Consider the following 21,163-nt stretch of genomic DNA (forward strand, 5'->3'; position numbering starts at 1 on the left):
GAATGTTGGAGCATAACATCCTGGAACTGGTGGAGTATCCTGAATGCTAATGCCTGTAACACCCCCATCATGTCACCAGTTCATCTTTGGAAAGTACCTGTAGCTAATATGCTAAGGGCTACACATACCTTAGTTTCCACTGGGACAGGTTCCCCTTGGTTGGCTCTGGCTCTGAGTAGACGGCAGCAGAGCTCACAGAGTTCTTGTAATGTGTCCCTGTCCACTCTGTAGCTCTCTACAATCTCCAGCTCATGTAGCGCCTGGAAGGTAACTCTGGGCCTGAACACTCTTCTCCTTCTCGGCCTAGGCCTGTTGTCAGCAGCACCAGAATTATTGAGTTCAGCTTGCAGCACCTAGCATAATGTCAGTTAACATTTCCAAGTATCTACTCCAATGGTCTTGAAGAATCGAGGGAAAATCAGAATGTAGGCTGTATGTGTACTTTGTACATTTGTGGAGTAGGCCTACCATGTGGGATTGGCTAATTAATATGGAGTTCACCTGCTTAGGATATAACAAACATGATTTAAAATTCCTCCTTCAGTGGGGCTATTAGCAGAGTGCCGTTCAGCTTATCAGATTTATGTGATGTACAGTGGGGGCACAGCTTTATGAATTGAATGCATCTGGTTTCTATTTTTGGATGTCTAGATCATGTCTGATACCTGAGTGGCCTGGTCGCACATACAAGTTATGCATTGCTATAAGTGTTTGCGAGATGAGGCACACTTCACTAACCCATACAATACACCCAAAAGACAACAGCAGCATTCCTGACACACATCCTGATGTCATCATCATCTATAGCAAACATAAACACCATGTAGGAGCTTACATGGAATGGAAATCCCTACTCAGTTCCTTTTTTTTGTGATTCATAAAATCCACTGGTGTTTGCATTTATTTGTATACTAACTATGTTGATGGCTTGGATTCTACAAGGTTAGTAGCCATGTATGCTGAGCAGCAGCATGGGAGCATGATTTTAAAGGGACAAGGTAGAACACATTATTATTCTACCTATTGTGACACTACATTATACTCTGCTTTTCAATGACACTTTTTTTCATATTTAAAACCTTTTGTGTGAAGCGGTGCACTGCAACTTAGAGTTTTTGGGTGAATTGCCCCAAAAGGTATGAGATCAGTTGGACAGGAAAACAAGAAAATGCTTCATGCCTATTAAATAATACATACAAATCACTGTATTGAACATTATCTATTCTTCATTCCGAAGGTGATACGAGTATCCTCAAACCTGATTGCCTGTATAGGTCTGCAGTCATGGAACTGCATACATATCTGCTGACCTCATCAGATCCAAACATAGTTATATCAGGAGAAGTCTAAGATGACTTCCCTGCTAAGTTTAGCAGAAGCATATCATTGTTGAGGGAATGGAAATCATACTGATGTTGAGACAGAATGGAAATCAAACTAGAAGTAGACAAAAAAAATCAGACCACTACTGAATCTGCCAAAAGACAAAAGAAGGCATATAAGGAAAGGGATCAGATTAGCAGGAAAGGAATGTGGAAAATAAATACTGTGGCAAGTACATACATCTCCTGTAACAACCTCGTTGATCAGGATTTGATGCAGGAATGGTTAAGGAGAGGTGAACTGAATCCAAAAAATGAAAGGTTAATGGCAGCCGAGGAGAGTGGACTACATTTACACTGATTTACAAAGTCCATTGAACATGTGGTTGAAAGACAAATGCTAGTTCTGTAAGAAGAAGAACTGGAAAAAATCATACATCTTGTTGCTGGAAGGGCTGTATGCTGAAAGGCACAATAATGTGGCAAGACTGTTGCACTGGGGACTTTGCAAACACTGCAATATTGAGGTAGTTGAGAAACACTGGAAACATGAACCACAAAGCATTGTAGAGCATAGTAGAGAATGAGGAAGTTTATATCTTATAGGATCACCCATTACCAACATTTCAAAAAAATGGATTACAGAAAATCAGATAAAGAAGTCCAGGAAAAAAAAGACAATAGTAGCATTGATCGTTGAAATTGTTACATGCAGTGATTGCATTGTCTTGCCTACAGTAAGACACAAAGTCATGAAATAACAGGATTTGTAAGCAGAAATGAGAGCAGTGTGGAAGGATACCCATATACTTCCAGTTGTTAAAATGAATTTACAGTTAGCTATGCTACCAGTACATGTAACTCCATATGAATGACAGGAGTCATTTAAGGGAACATCGAAAAATTTGCTCTTCTGAGCACCAGTAGACATCAAATATTGAGACAATACTAATTCCATCACCTTTAATCATACCCTGAATAAGGAATGGGGTCCATTCCTGTCCTGGTATTAGAAACCTAAAAGACTGGGAAAAATTAAAACAGAGTCAGTGTCCATGAAATTGGGATTAAGGATTATGAAAACAAGTTAGCTAAATCACATACATTATTTAATAAAATCCACATTAAAGAGTGGGAGTTTATTGGGGAGCAGGGAAATTCTTAAACAGTAGTTTAAGCACCTGCAATTAATCATTATTTATGAGAGATTTGACAAAACTCAACAATTCAGTTGGGCTAAAGGAATTGCATACAATAAGATCTTACCCCACGTGTTGAGGGGAAAGAGAAGGAGATTAAGATAAAGCCACGAGTAGGCAATTACCAGCTAATAATCTACAACGAACACCCAGTCCAGCACACTGGGCCCAATTATCATCAAACACGGATACCAGTAAAGGGGGACATATGTATGTTTCTTGCAGCTCTACATCTACCATACACAGGAGACAAGGAAGTTAAAAAGCAGGATAAGTCAATCCGAATGGTTGTACAATCTATTCATAGGTTCATAGGTGTATACTAGGCTAATGGCCCTGAAGCTTTTACAAGCCTAGTCCATAGGATTACCCTGGCATTGTGCCACCCGACCTTAGTTCTCAGTGCCTCTGTTGAGTAGAGCCACTGGACTGATCCCCGGGGTGAATTTTCCCACTCATCAAGATTTCTCTTGAAGAGGGCCAGTGAGCTGCTCTGTATGACATGTATGGGAAGTCTATTCCATAGCATGGGCAGTCTCTGGGTTATGAACCTGTCCCTCCAGCATGGTCTGTTGATTGTGGTAATGAAGTTGAGGTCTCTGGAACGTGGGGTGCGGAGGGATTGGAATTTCTTTAGCTGTAGCATTTATAATCGAGCTGGGTCAGACATGGCTTTGTAAGTCAAGCAGAGATCACTTCTAAGTAGATGGTATGAGACAGAGAATAGTTGACGTTTTTTGATTCTGTCCACATAGGACAGGTGTTGAGGGCCTAGGATCCCCTTTGTGAGGTACTTTTGTGGCCTCTCCAGTTGTTGCAGGTGTCTAGTGAGGTGCATTCCAATTGGGGCACTGTACTCGATAACTGGCCTAATGGGGGAAGAGTAAAGGGAGACAATGATCTCTTTCTTCCTGGATGAAAAACACTTAGTAATGAGATGTGCTATATAGAAGGACTTTCTGACCACAGTGGCAATGTGGTGGTCGAAAGACAGGTTGCTGTCAACCTGTGTTCCCAAATCTCTTATAACATCTTCTGTGCTCAGTGGACTACCATCAATGTGGTAATTCATGTGAATTGTTTTTTTCCCAAAAGGGATGATAACACAATTTTTGGCATTGAGCTTAAGACCATGGTTCTGACACCAGTCGTTGCCTTTCTGTAGGATGCCAATATCACTTGGGGAGTTAATAATAGCTCCCAACTTGCAATCATCTGCAAACTTTGTCAGCCAGAGTCCCTTCATGTTAGGCTGGATTTTAGAGAAGTAGAAACCAAACAGGAGAGGACCCAGGACTGAACCCTGTGGGACTCCACTCATGACTGGTCGACAGTCTGACTTGGAGTCAGCTACTTTCACACTGTGGGTTCTATCTGTGAGCCAGTTTGTAACTCACCTAGTGATATAGGGGTTGATGCCTAGCGTAGTGAGTTTTTCTGTGATTCCTGAGTGGCAAATGGTATCAAAGGCCTTGGCCAGATCAAGGTAGGCTGTATGAACCACCTTGCCTTCATCCACAGCTCTGGTGACTGGCTCAAAGAAGTCAACTGAGTTGAGCAGGCATGATCTATCCATTACAAAACCAAACTGTGTGGGATCCAGAGTTTGGAGATTCCCTATATCCTTGTTTATTAGGTCCATGATTATGCATTCCATAGCTTTGCATATCAGACATGACAGGCTAATGGGGTGATAGTTCCCAGGGTCTGTAGTCACTTCTCCTTTGTGGAGAGGGATGATTGTAGCAGTGCTCCATTCAGTAGGGACAAAGCCTGAAGTGAGGCTGTGATTGAGCAGGGCACACAGGTGAGGTGCAGTTCACTCTGTAGTTCATGCAGAACACAGCCAGGGATATTGTCAGGTCCCGTAAAAGCTGTATTCCTGGCCTTGGGCAGTGCTGTTTTAACCTGTGCAGCAGTAATACTGGTTGCCTGGCAATCTACTCTTAAGGTGATAGATCCTTTGAGGGGGGGAGAAGAGTAAAGTTGGCACTGAATCTGTTGGCCAGTATATTGGCAATATCTGTTGGCTCGGTATAGGAGGTACCATTGTGCAGTAGTTCAGAGCAAATCTGGGTATTGCCGTGGAGATTCTTTGCATAACTATAGAAGGCCTTGTGGTTGTCTTTTCTAGCTGCTGAAATTTTGTTTTCATTGCTAGCTTTAGAGGATTTGATGAGGGATCTCAACTTTTTGTTGAGGCTGATAAGGGAGCTTTTCCAGTCTTGCGACTTCACCTTATTCCACATCAGTTTCCTCCTTCTATTGTAGAGTTTGTTTGTGGCAGGGGACCATCAGATTGGCTTCCTTTTTTTGGAGGAGAGCGTCTTGGTTCTATTGGGTATGCCGAGATCCATGCACTTGTGTACGTGTTAGTACAGTGCATTGGTGTATGATTTGACAGTCATGCAACTATTCTCCATTTGCATGGGTGCCGTGAAGTTAGCCATCTCTGTTTTTAGGAGCCCAAGGTTAGCTTTGGAGAAGTTTTTCATGATAGTTACCTTTGGGAGGGTGGGAGGGATGTGGATTTCCAAGGTGATTAGTTTGTGGTCGTATCTAACCAGGGAGGAGCTGACTATTGGTTTAGAGCAATGGTTGCCCATGTTAATAATGACCAAGTCAAGGATGCTGCTACCTCTAGTGGGGGTAATAACGAGCTGGTCCAGGGCATTGGAATTAATGAATTCTAGGAAACATTGGGCAAGTGTATTGATACATGAGTAGTTTTCCCAGTTAATGGAGGGGTAGTTGAAGTCACCCATTATGAGAGTGTTAGATTGGCCCTAATGTTCTCCAGGGTGTTTAGGAATGTGGAGTGTGAGTCTTGGGAGATACTTGGGGACCTATAGTAGGCTACAACCTGAATTGCTGTCTTACTCAATGTTAGCTGCATCTAAAGTATCTCTGATGTGATATGCTGGGCTACCAGTATGGAGGTGTGTGCAATGGAGGTGTGTGCATCCTTTTTGAATATGGAAACACCACTACCTTTGGAGCTTCAGTCCAAGTTCTGAGGCTGAAAGGTGTGGAACAAATCTTGAGTGGATGAGAAATAGAAAATTCACCCCTGGGATCACTCCAGTGGCTCTGCTCGACAGAGGCACTAGGAACTAAGGTTGGGTGGCAAGATGGCAGGGTAATCCTATGGGCTCTGCTTTTAAAGGCTCCAGGGCCATTAGTCTAGTACACACCTAATGATTTATAGCCTGGTAGTGCAGGGGTGCTTTCTGCTGCCTTGAATCAGGTCTCTGTTACAGCACAAATGTTGATGTTCTCTATTTTAAGGAATGCTTTGAGAGAGTGCATTTTGAGATTTAGACTTCTAGCGTTGAGCAGAATGACCCTCAAATTGCATTTGTTGTAGCTGTTATGGTGGTAATTTGGTCTTTAGAACACCACCTAAAAAAGACACTATAGAGGTGACAAGAGCCTTGGCCAGTATCCAGAAGCCTAGGGGTGACAAATGCAGGCCATCTCTGGCAAAGCATTGAGGTCTGTCAATCATGTCGTCCCAGGCAGACAGATAATGGATGCCCTTAGAATGACACCAGAAACTTAACCAATTGTTGAAATCACTCATTACCTGGGCTACATAATCCGAGATCTCCTCCATGTCTCTTTTCATGTGGTCCAGAGAGGTTTGTTTCAGGTCATTCACACCCACATGTAGAATGACAGAGTCATATTTGCATCTGTTGTTGAGGGACCTGAGTGCGTACGTTATGTGGGGGATCCTGGCACCTGACAGGCAGCTGACTGCTACTTTCTCCTTATTCAACCTAGTGAGTGGGACATCAGTGTGCCTTACTATCGAGTCACCTATGACTAGTGTGTTGGGCATGCTGTTTTGCCTTAGGGGCTTTGGTTGAGTGTCAGACTGTTTAGGAGAGTTATGTGTCTCGTGATTAGTGTTGTATTGTGGTGGTCGAATGCATTTCTGCCTTGGAGGTCTCTACTGTTTGGGTAGATTTTTATTGAGAGCCTCCGCAAAGGTGGATGTGTGGCTTTTTTTTATGTGAAGACAGTGCTAGTGTGTTTTCTGGAGTGCTATGTTTTCCATGTGGTGTGGTGCAGGTGTTGTCCTTCTCCTCTTGACCAGCTATTCCGGTTTTGGCTGGAAAGTGCGTAGCTTCCAATTTGGGTATATAAGTGCATCTCTCACAAGTCTGAGCATTGGGAGGTAAAATTGGAGGGTTGTCTGTGTACCTTAGGCAGTTGCTACATTGCCTTAGGATGCCCAGGTTAACCAGGTTAATAGGAGAAAGCACAGGGAACTGACCTTTAGACATGCCTGAAGGGGTAGGTATTAATAATAAGTACTGGAGCTGTTTCCTTGTAGAACGTTTAGTACTGGTAGCACTTTTGTGTGCTACAAAAATTGCTTCAACAAGTCTGGTAAAGTGCTAGAGTAATAAGCTAGTAAAAGTGCAGGAAAGGAGAGAACTAGCTGATCTAAGGGAAAAGTTGAAGAGCAGACTTTGTCACCACTCAGAAGCTTAAAAACAGTCCTGGATTCAGCAAATCTGTATCTGGATTAGACTAGTTATAGAAAAGGTGGGAAACAAGTGCAAATGGAGGCTTTTAAATCAGAAAGTTGAAAGAGATGTAAAAAACTGCCTAATCGGCCAATGAACTACAATTTCTGGGTTAGAAGCCACTCCTCTTGAGGTACATAGGCTACCTAATGCTTACCACTCCCACTGATAAGCTAGAAGGCTTCCCTCCAACACAGAAAGGCTTGGGGGGCACAGAAGCTTACAAGCAGTCCTGGATACAGCAAAATCTGCATTTAGACTAGACTAGTTACAGGAAAGGTGGGAAACAAGTGCAAATGCCGGCTTTTAAACCAGAAAGTTGAAAGAGATGGAAAAACTGCCCAAACAGCCAATAAACACAATTTCCTGGCCAGAAATCACTATTGTGGTAGATGGCTACCTAGTGCTTACCACTCCCACTGATAGGCTAGAAGGCTTCCCTCCAACACAGAAAGGCTTGGGGTGCTCAGAAGCTTACAAACAGTCCTGGATACAATAAATCTGTATCTAAACAAGTTACAGGAAAGGCAGGAAACAAGCTTAGATTTTTTTTTATTAGTAAAGAGGAAGGGAGAAAGGAGAAACAAAAGATAATTCAAGGTTAAGGACCTAAGTGGGTTGGCCTTCTCAAATGTTCTCTCTGTATTAGGTAGAATGAGCTGGTGACACTAGACTGGGATAGATCTGGGATACAGCTGAAGAGATGGGACTGGTAGGAGTGTCTGAAATCAAAATATGATCTCACTGTACTTCGATTAAGTGAGCAAATGAGATGGACCCTGGAGGAGTGTTCAAACACAAATTTACAGGAAGGGCAGTCAATTCCAAAGCCACCATGATTAATACCACAACAAGAACAGGGAGGAAGGTGGGAAACTAACTGCAGAGAAACAAAGAGACCACAATATTCTATGAAACAAATAAATAGAAAAATAAATAACTGCAGAGAGACACAGACCACAATATTCAATGAAACAAATAAACAGAAAAACAAAATGCAATACTATCTTTAACACTGCAAATTTGTACTTAACTCAGTTGTAATACAGCTGATTGTAGGTATATAGCAGCCAGTCAAAAAACTCAGATACTGAGCAGAAATAAATTCACAGATATGTGACTAACACTTATAAGTACAGAGAAACCCTCTAAGCTAAGAGTTTAACACCGAATATCAATGAAGTGCAAACAACAATAACCCCCGCTAACTGCAGAGAGACAGAGGGACCACAATATTCTATGAAACAAATAAACAGAAAATAAATGACTGCAGAGAGACACAGACCACAATATTCAATGAAACAAATAAATAAACAGAAAAATAAAATGCAGTACTATCTTTAACACTGCAAGTTTGTACTTAACTCAGCTAGTAATACAGTTGATTGTGAATATATAGCAGCCAGTCAAACAACTCAGATATTGAGCTGAAATAAAAACACATATATGTGACTAACACTTATAAGAACAGAGAAACCCTCTGGGCTGAGAGTTTAACACCGAATAACAATGAAGTGAAAACAACAATAACCCCCACTTACTGCAGAGAGACAGAGAGACCACAATATTCTATGAAACAAATAAACAGAAAAATAAATAACTGCAGAGAGACACAGACCACAATATTCAATGAAACAAATCAATAAACAGAAAAATAAAATGCAGTACTATCTTTAACACTGCAAGTCCATACAGTTGATTATTGGTATATAGCAGCTAGCCAAACAACTCAGATATTAAGTAGAAATATTAATAGTGTTAGAGGGAAAGCACTAGGGTCTGATAGCTTACTGATCAGTCTTTACAACAAATGTAGTAAAAAAATTGTGCAGTCCCTTAACAATGCTTTTTAGAAAAGCTGCGCAGACAAGTTGCCTTCCACATTTATACTATTTCATAAGCTGGGCAAAGATCCCCAGTTACCAGCAAGTTATATGCCAATATATCTCCTGCAATCTGGGGGAAAATTCTGGCTAGGGTGTTAGCTAAGTAAGTGGATTGTCTGTTACCATCAATGGTTTGTTAAGGGATGTCATGGATGCCCCAACCTGCTGAGGGTGTGGCAAAACATATTGGAGCTAGACAAAGCTATGCATGCACCTTGGGCTGCTTTGAGCTTAGATTTTCAAAGGGCCATTGATACAATGACCTAGCATTTTACATGGGAAGTTCTATTTTACTTTTGCTTTCCCCAACACTGTATAACAATGCATTGAAGTTTATACTATGAACCTCAGGGGTGTGTCTCAGTAAATGGGCTTTGTTTGCATCTCTTCACAGGGGGGACACTAACAACATGCTTGGGTTTTGTGAAATGTGTTGGCAACTTGAATTTAATTCTAGTATTTCTCCTGGTTTAAATAGCATCATTTCCATCTGCAGTGTGCTTAAAGTTAGGGCTATGAATCTGTGATTGGACTGTGAAGGTTTATTTATGTTAGTTCATCCTTGTGATCTATCTTTATTTTTACTTTTTTACCTTTGCCATTACTGTTTACATGCTTCTCTTTGATTCATTCCAGAATTCTGTGTATTTTAGCATTACTGGTTTTTACCTATAAGACATAATTGATTTAATTGAATTAATTTACTTGTTCTGCTGTAACTGGGTCATACATTTTTAAATATGTGGTGAATCAGATCATCTGTTTACTCTGATGAAATTATGTGACTGTCGGAATGAAAATGTTAAGGTACTGTTTTAATAAATTGTTTGCACCTGCGGACATTTTCTTTGTTTTACCACTTTTGGCATACTCCTTTTATTGGTTCTTTGTTTGTTTAATGGCATACCCACATGTGGCAACAGCATGTCTATGAAATACTTTCCTCTAACTCAACAAATTCCTCTGAGTTCTAGTCACTCCCACCCTTTTGCCAGGGAAGTTGATGGTTCTTTTACAATAGCTGGCCCAATACATTATTCTCTCTTCGGCTCGTTCTTTTATTGTAGAAAATGCCAACGGATCTACAGTCCTATGCCTGTTGCCCGTGAGAATTTTTTTGCATGTAAAAACTACCTGATCTGAAAGTCAAATGGTACTCTTAGGGTCAGACTAGATGCTTGTCCTGAGCCCTTCTGTATATGAGGCAGTAACTTCTACTTGCAAGTACTCATGAGCAGGATTCAGCCCCAGTGGATGAATGCAGCAAGAACTGAGAGTAAAGATGAAAAACAAACCAGTAATAGAGAAAGGCAAAGAAGCACAACAAAGAGGTGAATTATATAAACAGACACTGTGTGTTTGAAGCATACAGTTATGAGCCTGTTACCTGTGGAGTTATGGCAGCATATCCTAGCTCTTATAACTTGTTTACGGTTTTCAGTATTATTGGTTTCATAGAGGGAGGGACCTTTTGAGTATCATGGCACTCTGTAGTGGTAAAAAGTCACCTTGTATATACTGACGGCACTTTCACATAACTGTTGTTCACTGTTCCTGATTGTACAGTGAGGTGACTTTATCAATGTGATGTAGTGAGCTCTGTTTGCAGAACAAGAACACCTTGTACTTTCAAATAACCCCTTTGTTGCAATTGTTTCAGACATTTGTTTTCACCTGCTCATTGAGATACAATTCACCTGTAACATGCTTCCTTGCTCATAGTTGCCTTTGCCTCTGTCACTCAGGCTGACAGTGGATGCATGGATATTTTGGACCTGCCGCATTCCACAAAATGGATACTAAGCTAAGCAATGCCCACTCTGGTGGACATAATATCTGACTTCCTTTATATAAACCATTTTTAGTATACATAAGAAAAAGGACACCCTTTGTTCATTTCTCATTCAGAGGTACTCATAGGTAGGTACTAGGCTATCGGCCCTAGGGCCCATACAAGCCTAGCCAAAAAATGTACCCTGGCTTTCGCCACCCAAGAAAATTATTTTCCTGTGCCCCTGTCGAGCAGAGCCACAGAAGTGATCCCTGGGGTGAATTTCCCATTTCCCATCTAATCATCAAGATTTTTCTTGAAGAGTGCTAATGAGGAGCTCTATTTGACATAGGTAGTCTGTTCCAGAGTATGGGAAGTCTCTGGGACAAGAATCTATCCCTCCAGCATGTTCTGTTTATTGTGGTGACAAGGTTAAGGTCCCTAGAGCGTGTAGCTCAGAGGGATTGGGATTTCTTTAAGTGCAGCATGTCCAACAGCTCTGGATTTGACATAGCTTTGTATGTTAGGCAGAGATCGCCCGAGTAGGCGATATGCGATGGAGTAAAGCTGTAGTTTTTTGAGACGGTCTGCATAGGGCATCTGTTTGAGGCCAGTAATCCTCTTTGTGAGGTATTTCTGTGGTCTTTCCAGTTGTTGTAGATGCCTTGTGAGGTACATACCAAAAGAGGCATTGTACTCTATAATGGGTCTAATGAGTGATGAGTAGAGGGGGAACAATGACCTCTTTTTTTCTGGATGAGAATCCTTTTGTGATGAGAGCTACGTAGAAGGATTTCCTGACCACTGTGGCAATGTGATTATCAAATGAGAGACTACTGTCCACCTGTGTCCCAAGGTCTCATCACATTTTCGGCATCCTTCATTTAACTAATTCATATAACTCATTTTTAGAGTGTGGGACCACTACTATTACTTAACTGAAAATGATTCTAGTGTTGTGAAATACTGGGGTAGATTTGGAAAATATGGGCTTACAATGGGCCTGATACTACTATCCTGTACACTCATCCTTCCCTGCAGAAGAAATTAGTAGCTGAGAATACTCTGGGCTGAACCTAAAACCAGTCAATTGTGATCAGTGTTCTCCAGTTAACACATTTAAATAAATAAATTAAAATTTCCAAGCCCTGTAACTGGAATGGTGTGTTATCACACAGCTAAGAACTCCTTCATTTCAAGCTACACTTACATTTATAATACGTACCGTTATGTATATAGACTGATGTATGCAAATACCCAGAGCTGGATCCAGCACTAGGTCCCACTGGCTTAGGGAAGCCCCCATTGGCTGTCATAACATTTACTTTTTTTAATAAAAAAAAAACTACATGTATTTTTTAAGGTGTGCTTTAAGAATGTCTTCTGCAGCTGTGCATCCCTGCTGTGCGTGCCTGCACGCATCAACACATACACCTGTTACTTGCTTCTTCATGCATCTATGCGCACAACTGTTGCTTGCTTCATTTTTCTGCATGCATGGAATTTAAATACATTCCTGAATGGACCTTAAGCACAGATGAATGAATGATCCTGCTTGGACCTTAACAAACGAACAATGCTCCATCAGTAAGTAGAGGCATGTGTAAAATTCCCTAGGGCATGGCAGGTTACTTAATTTGTTCAGGATCAAAGCCTGTACCTTAGTTAAAGGAAACAAGAGCCTGAATCCTTTACATCAACTACATAACAAATATCAATTTCAGTGCATTTTCAAGGAACTGATTTTTAGTACATTTTCAGGGAACTGTCAGCTTCAAGGGAAGAGAAGCTTATAGATGCTCAAGCTAAGTTTGTTTTCAATGTTCACCTATTTGGTTTAGCAAATGGCCATCACTATTGTGCTACTGAACTTGAGAGCAGTGTCAGTAGCACAACAGGTAGCATATTTGCTTTTTGATGCAGAAAGCTGTAGGTTCTACACCCACAGCACGGGTCTATATTAGTTCACTTCTGTGATTTGCTGAATTTTCTAAGGGCAATGAAGTAGTTGACCAACTACACAATTTTGCCGTTTTCTCCACTGTAGTGTGAACTCAGACTTGGTATATATAGTTGGAGGGTGTTGGGGTGCAGCCCCCCCACTTGGGTTGGTTTGATTTAGTTACTTGTAGGTTTCATTGCCCTTAGAAAATTCAGAGAACCGTGGAAGTGATTTTCACTGAATCCATGTCTTCGAATGGGTGTTCACTGAAGATACATTTTGACGAACTACTATTGACCCCCACAGCATATAGCTGGATTACTGATATTGTGTTGTACTTTAAAGGAAGGCTGGATGTGCTACAGGCCTGAGTGTGCCCTTCTTTGGATGAGATGCCCTAGTAACCATGAACCTGCCATTGGTTTACCATTCATTTCTTTTTTCAATACTAACAGCTTACCATTTTTTTGAATTCATATAGTCAATTTATTCTTCAAGGGCGCAGGCACTCATTTGTAGATAAAATATAAAGTTGATTGCTAACAGCAACCTTTTCACTAGTTAAAAGATGTTTTTAATGTGAAATTATTCAGATGACTTTACTTCCGCAGAGATTTTAATTATTGACTGATATTGGTGTATTGTAATGACAGAAGTCTGAGTGGCTTTTTATGGTTGAAATGTTCTGAAATGGGCAGTTTTGTCATCATTGGTTCATAAGTTTTGTTTCATTGTTTACTAGAAACATGTTCAAAATTACAAATTGTAAAACACTCTAACAAGTGATACTCTGTTATATAAGTAGTATAACTTAATACAGTCAAGAAAATGAATGAAAGAACCCATGCATGTATGCCTGCATGGCCCTAAAAATGTGTAAAAGGGGCTATGGTTTGCAGACTGCCCACAGGTAAACTTTATGCGACACTTGCATATTCTTTAAATGTGAGTTTCAATGCCATTTTAATAAATGTAATTTTCAAGAGCAGAGAAGTTTACGATTAACGTTGTCTGTTTTCATTGAGAGACTATATTTTGTTTAGTAAATGACTATCAGTGCTTTTGTTTAGTAAATAACTATCAGCGTTTGTATGATAAAATTTGAGATAAGTTTTAAACTAATTCAAACATCTGTAATCATTGTAGAAATAAAGAAGAGAATGGCAAACACACTGAGAGGGTTGAACAGTGTTTATGGCAACTGAGGAGAAGAGCCAAATAATGGGACATTGGAATGCGTGCTTCTGTGTGTGAGGTCCCAATCCATTACCCTGCCTAGGGCCCCATTTGACCATGATCCAGGTCTGCAAACACCAACACTAAATTACAACAAAAGACTAAATAATATTCATAAAATGAACTACCACATCTCTTAATTCTTAGCAACACATTTATTTTCTTAAGGAGTTGCATTTGAACTCCATTGTTCCCTTAACCTCATAATGCGAAGGTGAGGGCTTCGCAAAATGACATTTGCTAATTGCTTTGATTTTCACAAATTAAAGAAACTTGTTTATGCAGCAGTGAGCATATTACTACTGCCCCTGTTTGTTCATTCATTAACCAGTTATCACATACAAGGTACAACTGCCTCTTTTTCAAGAGCACACCTGGATCTCTGGCATGGTTAATGGAGTCTTGTGCCTCCTACACAGGTAATATTCAGTTTAAAAAGAAAAAAATAGGTTAGGATCTATATATGTCTTAGAGGTTAAAATAGCAGTTTGGAAAATATAAAGATATGCCATTAAAAAATCACCTATCTGAGTCATATTACACTACGTGAGCAAACACACCTGACACTGTTGCACTCTTAGTTGCACTGGGCATGATCTGATAGTGCAATATGTTATATATCATATCAGAGAATTATAATTTTGCACTAACGCTCTTTGAATATCAGTTTTTATGAGTGATCTGTGTTAAAACTGTTCATGGGACTACCAGGTCCATCAGACACATAGTAGTGCAAGTTAAACATTTCTTGTCAAAAAGAAAAAAAATGTGGCTCTATTTGTCTGAATTATTGCACTGTCTGAGACAAATTTCTCCATGTCTTTATCAATATGGCATGGGATCTTTTGTCATCCTCAGTGAGTATCGGCCAAAATCTCTTGACTATTCCACATATCTCTCTGTTATCAGTGCTATAGGTGAATGCACAGTTGAGTGTGTTATTTTTCTGTTTCTTTGTATTATCATTATTGCTGTATGATCCCTTCCTTGCATAGTACGGTCGACACTTCCCATTTCTTAGTACCCTATGATCAGATTTAATTTTCAAATCATTCATTTTATATCCTCTGTCCTGGAGATCTCCCTCAAGCTGTGGGCACTCTTTGTTGAATTCAACATCATCAGTGCAAAGCCTAGAAATTCATATTACTTGGTTCTCCATGATGTTTTTAAATATGTGGCTGGGATGCATACTTTGGCAATGCAAATAGTGATTCTTCCATGTGTCTTTTCTGTGTAGTTTGGTACTGAGCCTCGATTTTTGCAATAATAATTTGACATCTAAGAAGTCAAATGCTTCCCTGGATGATTTAACTTTAAATTCCAACAATGTAGTGCTTGTGTTCAAGAACCTAGTGAATGTTGCCAGCTGTTCTTCATCACTTTTCCACAAAATAAAGATATCATCCACGAATCGGGCATAGTACATTACCTGCGAACGCCATGGATTGTCATTACTAATAACATTACTCTCTTCCCAGTAGGCCAGTACTAAATTAGAATAACTGTTGGTAGAGGGTGTGCCCATGGCTACACCCCATGTCTACCAATAATAATCTCAACCATAGACAAAAGCATTGTTTTCTAGGATAAGCTCCAATAAGGAGCACAAAAGATCTGCATGGAACCCAGTACGATGAAGATATTAATGAATGGCTTAGATCCCATAAATGTTGGGGATTACTGAGAACAAACTGTTGCTGTCCATTGTGACAAGAATAATATCAGTGGTACTAGTCAGATTTTCCGTTTTATCAAAGAGGTCCAACAAAAAACTACCAGTATCCTTCAATACTGAACCCACCTTGAGTAGAACGTTTTTCAATTCATTTTGCACAAAGATCGAGAGGGGTTCAGTTAGCAAGCCTCTTACTGTTATGATAGGTCATAGAGGTGGGTTATCAAGATCTTTGTGGATCTTAGGTAGACCGCTAATGCTTGGAATGGTTGGTTCTGTAACTTGAGCGAAGTCGAACAGTTCCTTGGAAATACGTCTTTCCATGAGCATATCAAATAATTGCTCTGAAAGCTCTTAATCATTGCGTCTAGCTCCCTTTTGCTAATTGTTTTATAGGTGTATTCATCTTCCAGCATATTCAGCATCTTGCTTCTGTACTACAGAGAGACCAGTATCACAATAGCCCCCCTACGGAATGGATTCTTGTCTTTATTTTTATTTTAATGTGAATGTTTACAATTCTGAATGTAGTTGCATGCTCTGAAGGCTTGGTGGTGGCTATTATGTGCAGGTGGCTGAAATATTTTTTCCATCATCAAAAACTCTTTGTGGGATCATGTAAGATCATAACTTTAAGTTCTGTGCCATAATCAATTTTCTTCTTATTAGATGCAACGAAAAATCTGCTCCTGGTTCTGACTGACCATGTTGAGTAGAAGGTCTGGCTATGAATCATAATTAAGTCCAAGTGCAACATTAGATGTAACTGTCACTCTTGTCATATGTTACTGTTAGTTCATTCATTTTTTCAGTAACTTGTTGAAACTTGGAGACCTCCTACTGTAAGTCGCAAAACTCTGAAACTTTAAATACAACTGAATAACATCAATCTGACTACTATATGTTGAAAGCATTTTTTGCAAGGGGTAAACTCCCCTGTTTACACAAACCCCCCTCAACTTTATATACACTTGCTCTGAAATTGCTGTACCTTAGCGAATAGGGAGTTGTTTGAGGCAAAACCATTACAAGCTATATTTTCTCCTAAACTGCACTTAAAATGTTTACTTTTATGAGGTACGTGCTTACCTTCCTTGAACTTAAAATGGAAAGCCATCAATATTGCTGAAGCATTTAACACTGCTATCTCACATTATTTGATTTTCTGATTTGTTTTTGACTCAGTTATCTTCTGTGGGATGTAGGAATATACTCAGTGTGTTCATGTTGAATTTCATCAGGAGCTGTAGTTTCTGGCTCCCAAATTACGATATATGCTATGGGTGAAATTAGCACTCTGCCCAAATGTGTGTGTGTGTGTGTGTGCGTTGTCCAGGACACACTGGATTCACATCTGCCCTACTAAATGCTGCAACAGTATCTGCCTCACCTATAACCCTGAATAAAAAAGGCAGCATTGTCAAATAAAAGAATGCTACTTCAGTATTACCCTAAAATCCCAAAGTGGAGCAGAAGTGTTATGGACTGGGAATACTTTAATTTCCTGTGGGATATGCAAATTGCACTTTTCTGAGTTTTTTTCTAACTGTATGCAAAGTAATGTAGCCCTTTTATTACACACTTCAAATTCTGATGCTTGTTTAACTGAATCCTTCTTTGCTGACATTAAATAACACATTTGAGTAGGATGCATTATAGTAATATTTTTATGCAGAATTACTAATAAGCCAAAAGCAAAACACAAGGGCAGTTTCTGACACAAGGAGGTCTAAGTGCTCTAAGTGGTAAATGTATTTGCCAAAAGAAGCAGTTTGTTCATTGTCTCATGGTACTCAGGATATGCAAATGGTCATTGTAGTTTAGCTGTGAAAAAAATCTTTTCAGTTTCTGTGGTCAGTCCACTACTGATCAAATCTTATGAAAAACAGGATGTCCTTGTATCTACGTTAGATTAATAAAAAAATACAAGGCTCTTGTGTGGAACAAAGGGGTGAAGCCCTGACTGTGAGCCAGAAAGCCCATATTTGACTAGCAGCATGAGTGCTTGCAGGAGCAGGGTGGGGAGGAAGGGATGTTAGATTGTCCCTCCTGGGGGAGGAATGTAGTTCTGGCCATGCTTGGGTCTAGAGTGAGCACTAGATGTAGCACCCAGAGAGTCTGAGCATGGACATCCCAGAGGTCAGTATGAACATGCCAGCAGAGACTTGCATGCTGTTCATGGTCAGCAGCATTAGCAAAGCCGTAGTAACAATGGGAATATCAGCTCCAAGGTCAGGGAGAGGAGGTCACTACCTATGGAAGATTGGCCTACTTCCTGCCACCAGTCCCAGTCTCACCTCTATTCGAGAATGCATGGGATAAATTGGTCCTACAGCTAGGGAGCAAATGGACTGTAGGGCTCTCACCCAGTGTAGGAGTGCCTGGCCCTAACATCTGCGAGAGGAATGTAGAAGCCAGTTGGGCTAAAGAATGGGAGTCATTGTGCATGACACGGAGAACCATTAAAAAAAAGGAAAGGATGACAGCATATCCCAAGCAGAAGCTATTTCTTTATTCTGGTGTATAACATCTCACTGGTGATTATATAAAACATAATTCTGAAAAACAATAAATAAGACTAAAATCTTTTAATTTTTATACGTGTATTTTACCATGCACTTGTGATTCTGCAGTGTAATTGACTGATCTTTTTTAGGATGATGATAACAAAAAGGAAAAAAGAGGAGGTGAAGGGTAAGAAGAGGTGGGAAACTAATCTCTACTATTACGGACTCCTATCCTAGCCTCTAGTGCAGAAAACCAGTCCCTGGAAACTGTACTTGTAGCAATCCTTACAAATTACTGCTTATATAAAACAAATAGAGGTACTTCTCTCCAAGTGACAACCCAAGTGGTCGGTCATCATTTGGGTGGGGTGGGGGGACCTTTTGTAGATGCTGATACTTAAAATTACCAGACAGTCCACATATGTATGGTCAATATATATGCAGGAAGCTGGATCTATTGGACACACAGAATCTGAGGAAAGAAAAATAATGTTAAGGCTTGAGACACGGAATAAGTTATCAACATTAAAAAGATGGAAGACCAAAAGAAAATGAGCTTTGAAAAGTAAAGTCGTGTATTGTTATAACTCATAACTTGCTTGTTCAATATTACATGTCAAAACAAGATTCTTAATGCTCTGACCTTCAATTCAAGATTGAAAATTAATTGGAATGTCATAAAAGATGCACTGAGCACTGCAAAATTCATAAAGTTAAAGCAGCAGCACTATTTATTTAACAGAATATCCTTTCAAAAAGTACTCTGCCTTCGTTTTTTTTTTCTGTGAAGACTGTCATTCTTTAATATTCTCCCATCACATAAAGACTGTCAGCTTTGAAAAGTAAAATCACGTATTGTTATAACTCATAACTTGCCTGTTCAATATTACACGTCAAAACAACATTCTTAATGCTCTGACCTTAATTCAAGATTGAAAATGAATTGGAATGTCTTAAAAGATACAAAGAACATTGCAAAATTCATAAAGTTAAACAGCATCACTATTTATTTTACAGAATATCTTCTCAAAAAGTACTTTGCCTTTGTTTCTTTTTTCTGTGAAGACTGTCATTCTTCAATATTCTCCCATCATATAAAGACTGTCAGACAGTAAATCCGCTTAATTTTTTGTATTGTTTACAAACATACTTTTCATACAGCAGAACCATTTTTTATCCATGTCAGTAAGTCAACATTCAGTCAGAACTATAATTTTAAGTGAAAGAGCTTCAGGGGTGCTGCATTTTTACCCCCATTATTATTATAAGGGTTGAAAAAAGGATAGAGTCTCTCAGTGAAGGTGTCAGTGAAAGTGTAGAGATGGGACATGTTGGCAGCATTATAAAATGACACTTGTCCCCCCTCATAGTCCAGATACATTCCAATCCTCTGGGGCTTCTCCCAGAGTCTGAGATCCTTTGGTGTTGTATCACATACTTTATATATATTCCCGCTATGGCACAAAGTCCAGTATCCATTCTCAGGGCTCATGATGATGGCTCCTTTTCTGTTGATAGACTCTCTGGTGACACCTAAACACCAGCCAGTCTTGTTCTCCACCTTTACCTCCCAGTAGTGCCTACCTGACATGAATCCCTCTGATCCCAGCACGCAGAGCCATTCATCAAACCTCTGTGGGCAGTGAGGGAGATTCTGCCTTTTAATACCAAGTGTTATGCTGGTCAGGCCCTTAGACAAAATGAGATCAGGATGTGCTGTTTTAGTGTCCAGTACAAGATTAGCGAGACCTGTAGAAATAAAACTGTTTATGTTATATTCTTCATCAAAAGTAAAAAGAAAATACCAGAATAAATCTAATAATCAATACAAATTCAAAATGTAAAGCTTATTACAATACAAGGTTTATATTTACGCGCATTGATTTATTTGCTCATAATTAGCATGATGCCTACTTTGCAAATATTTTGCAACCTGTAAGATCCTTGGTCATAAATTAAAAAAAAATATGTATATGTATATGTGTATATATACAGCAGAGAAAGAGCATATAACCGATAATGACAGTGGATCAAAAGACTCTTAGCCTCTTAAGTTATTAAGATATGAAGAAAATGTATTTCAGATGAACTGGCCACACCAAGGTAAGAACTCATTTCATACCTCTCAACCTCCTAGCACAAGAAATCTGGACAAAGCCGAAAATAATGAGGGGACAAAGGCCCAAAATCAGAGGCAGAATTTAGATATTGCACTTACAAAGTTAGAAAGTTCATAGAATAAAATGTTTTGCATTCTCATGCATTTCCTGAAAGACACAAAGTCTGAAGCTAAAATGTCTGTCATTATTTAGTTAATTCAATCATCAATTATTTGCCAGAAACTACACATTTCATGAGGAACACACCAACATTATGAGGTAAAAATCTGGACATTCTGTGAAAATTTAGACAGTTTAGTGATATTTTACTGGGAAGATGTCCTTTCATAAACCCTTTCAGTGTCATACAAACTATATTACAATGGGCATATGCAAAATTAGAAGATACAATCAAATACTTGACAGTAAGAACCTGGTAGATCACATGCTAATAAAGGTCACCTTCTAAACATTTTCCTCTACAGTAAATTCCCAGCAGTTAGACTGGACAAAACAATTCTTTAATAATGTAGTAAAGATTTTTTTATTTCCTGCTCTGAGAGTCTAGCCATCTCCCCAGCTAGTTAAGGGTCTGTCTTTACTTTCAATGTATCTTAATTTTGCATTGAATTTTGTTTCCATTTATGCTGCTGACAAGAAAGTTGCAAATGGTTTTGAAAAACAGTGAGGTTTATCACAAACTGCTGTTTTAGCTTCATTGTTTAATCTTTTTGTATGACCAAACCTACAAAATGATGTGAATTGATTTACATACATTAGCAAGGCATTAGGGGAAATTCAAAACAACTTACTCCTTTAGATGAGCAGTTACATGCTTTATTTCACTAGTACATAATTTCATATGTCAATTTTCATTGTAAGTTATTTCACGTACAAGTCAAAGTTGATTATGTGTGTTTTTAGAACATAAGGCTTTCCTGCTGCTGCAAGTGAAATAGAAATATAGCAGTCTATATACTAATTT

General features: G+C 39.4%; 1 protein-coding gene across 1 annotated transcript in view; it reads right to left on the reverse strand.

The window, feature by feature from the left end:
- Positions 1-19,063: 19,063 nt before the first annotated feature.
- LOC122813678 (zinc-binding protein A33-like) overlaps positions 19,064-21,163 on the reverse strand; it is a 293,917-nt gene continuing 291,817 nt past the window's right edge. Inside the window, exon 6 of the mRNA XM_044086126.1 lies at positions 19,064-19,828. Coding sequence (XP_043942061.1) covers positions 19,287-19,828 — 542 coding nt within the window. The 3' untranslated portion in view covers positions 19,064-19,286. The remainder of the gene's footprint in view (positions 19,829-21,163) is intronic.

The sequence above is a fragment of the Protopterus annectens genome, chromosome 10.part0 (assembly GCF_019279795.1).
Source record: "Protopterus annectens isolate FY-2018-M chromosome 10.part0, PAN1.0, whole genome shotgun sequence".
NCBI lineage: Eukaryota > Metazoa > Chordata > Ceratodontiformes > Protopteridae > Protopterus > Protopterus annectens.